Below are 1,547 nucleotides of genomic sequence, written 5' to 3'. Positions count from 1 at the left end.
TGGATGGATGGATGGATGGATGGATGGATGGATGGATGGATGTCCACCAGTTTTTAAGGGAACCCCCAACCGGACCTTTTTGCGCCACAGTCTTGCTGCTTTCCACTAGTTCATTCAACCTTTATTTAGACAGGTTAGTCCCATTGAGCCTCTGGGACTCATTTACAAGAGAGACCTGATTTAACAAAGAATGATGACAACAAAGACAACAATAGACAATCATAAAGGATGTGTACAAATTGAGAATAACAAGTGAAAATAAAATGGTAATTAAAAGGAAAAGTAGCAAAAAAACAGCTAGATTGTAAGGTGTTGGAGAAAACTAAAAACAGGAACATGTCTGTGTTGGTTGTTCCCAGGAACTGAACAGATGTTTAAATCCACTTAGAGGTCAAAGGTCGAGAGCTTCAGATCTTTTTACAAGATATTCCAGGAAACAGGAGCGGAGTAGGAGAAGGTCCTTTTGTCTAGTTCAGTCCTCACTGAGGGAACACTGCAGGTAATGATGTCCTGAGAGCGCACGCTGTAGCTGCACTCACACAGAGACATGTAGGAGGAGATGTATGAAGGCAGCAGACCAGGAAGTGATTTAAAGATGAAGATGTACCAGTGGGAGAGTCTGTGTGAAGTTAATGATGTCCAGTTAACCAGTGGATACTGGGTGCAGTGGTGGGTACGGTAGTTACAGCCAGTTATGAATCTTAGTGCACCATGATAGACAGCATCCAACATCTGCAGCATCCAACATCTGCAGCATCCAACATCTGCAGCATCCAACATCTGCAGGGTTCTTGTAGGAGCGTTCATGTAAATAATGTCACCGTAATCAATGGAGGGAAGGAAAGTCACAGATACAAGGTGTTTCCTAACATTCAGGGTTAGACAGGATCTGTTTCTGAAAAAGAAACCCAGTTTAACTTCCAGTTTCTTTACCAAGTTTAACAGGTGCAGCTTAAGAGAGATGTTTCGACCAAGATACACAAATATTTGTAAGAATGGACAAACTCAATAGGAGCACCATTTGTAGATAAGATAGAAGGAAGGACTGCTGGGACTTATTTCCTGTTTGAAAAAGCATCCCTTTGGATTTATTGACATTTAGGACAAGTTTGAGACGGAACAATATTAATCTTTCCTGGTTTCATGTTTAAGACACATCGTGTTTCTTACTTTTCTAATCATTAATTAGTATTTTATTTATTCTATAATGCAGATGTTCGCCGCTTTTCATCTGGGGGAGAGGCTGAGATTCAGGACCCGCCCCCTTCTGGAATCCTCTTCTCTGATTGGTCCGGCACCACATCGGCCCGCGCGCACACATTTAAAGAATCCCTGAGCTGCTCCGGCATCATTTTCTGTCGCTCTCAGACCAGAGAACATTCCTGAACCATGAGCGGAAGAGGCAAAACCGGCGGTAAGGCCAGAGCCAAGGCCAAGACCCGCTCGTCCCGAGCCGGACTCCAGTTCCCAGTGGGCCGTGTTCACAGGCTGCTGCGGAAAGGGAACTACGCGGAGCGGGTCGGTGCCGGCGCCCCGGTGTACCTGGC

General features: G+C 45.0%; 1 protein-coding gene and 1 pseudogene across 1 annotated transcript in view; one reads left to right on the top strand and one right to left on the bottom strand.

The window, feature by feature from the left end:
• The window catches only part of LOC119420771, a 261,041-nt pseudogene that overhangs the window by 243,989 nt on the left and 15,505 nt on the right, over positions 1–1,547 (bottom strand).
• The window catches only part of LOC119420377 (histone H2A-like), a 583-nt gene continuing 392 nt past the window's right edge, over positions 1,357–1,547 (top strand). The window contains exon 1 of the mRNA XM_037687761.1: positions 1,357–1,518. Coding sequence (XP_037543689.1) covers positions 1,390–1,518 — 129 coding nt within the window. The 5' untranslated portion in view covers positions 1,357–1,389. The remainder of the gene's footprint in view (positions 1,519–1,547) is intronic.

This window comes from Nematolebias whitei, chromosome 14 (assembly GCF_014905685.2).
Source record: "Nematolebias whitei isolate Nwh7 chromosome 14, NemWhi1, whole genome shotgun sequence".
Classification (NCBI taxonomy): Eukaryota; Metazoa; Chordata; class Actinopteri; order Cyprinodontiformes; family Rivulidae; genus Nematolebias; species Nematolebias whitei.
The sequence above is the reverse complement of the archived record's forward strand: the minus strand, read 5'-3'. Positions and strand labels throughout refer to the sequence as shown.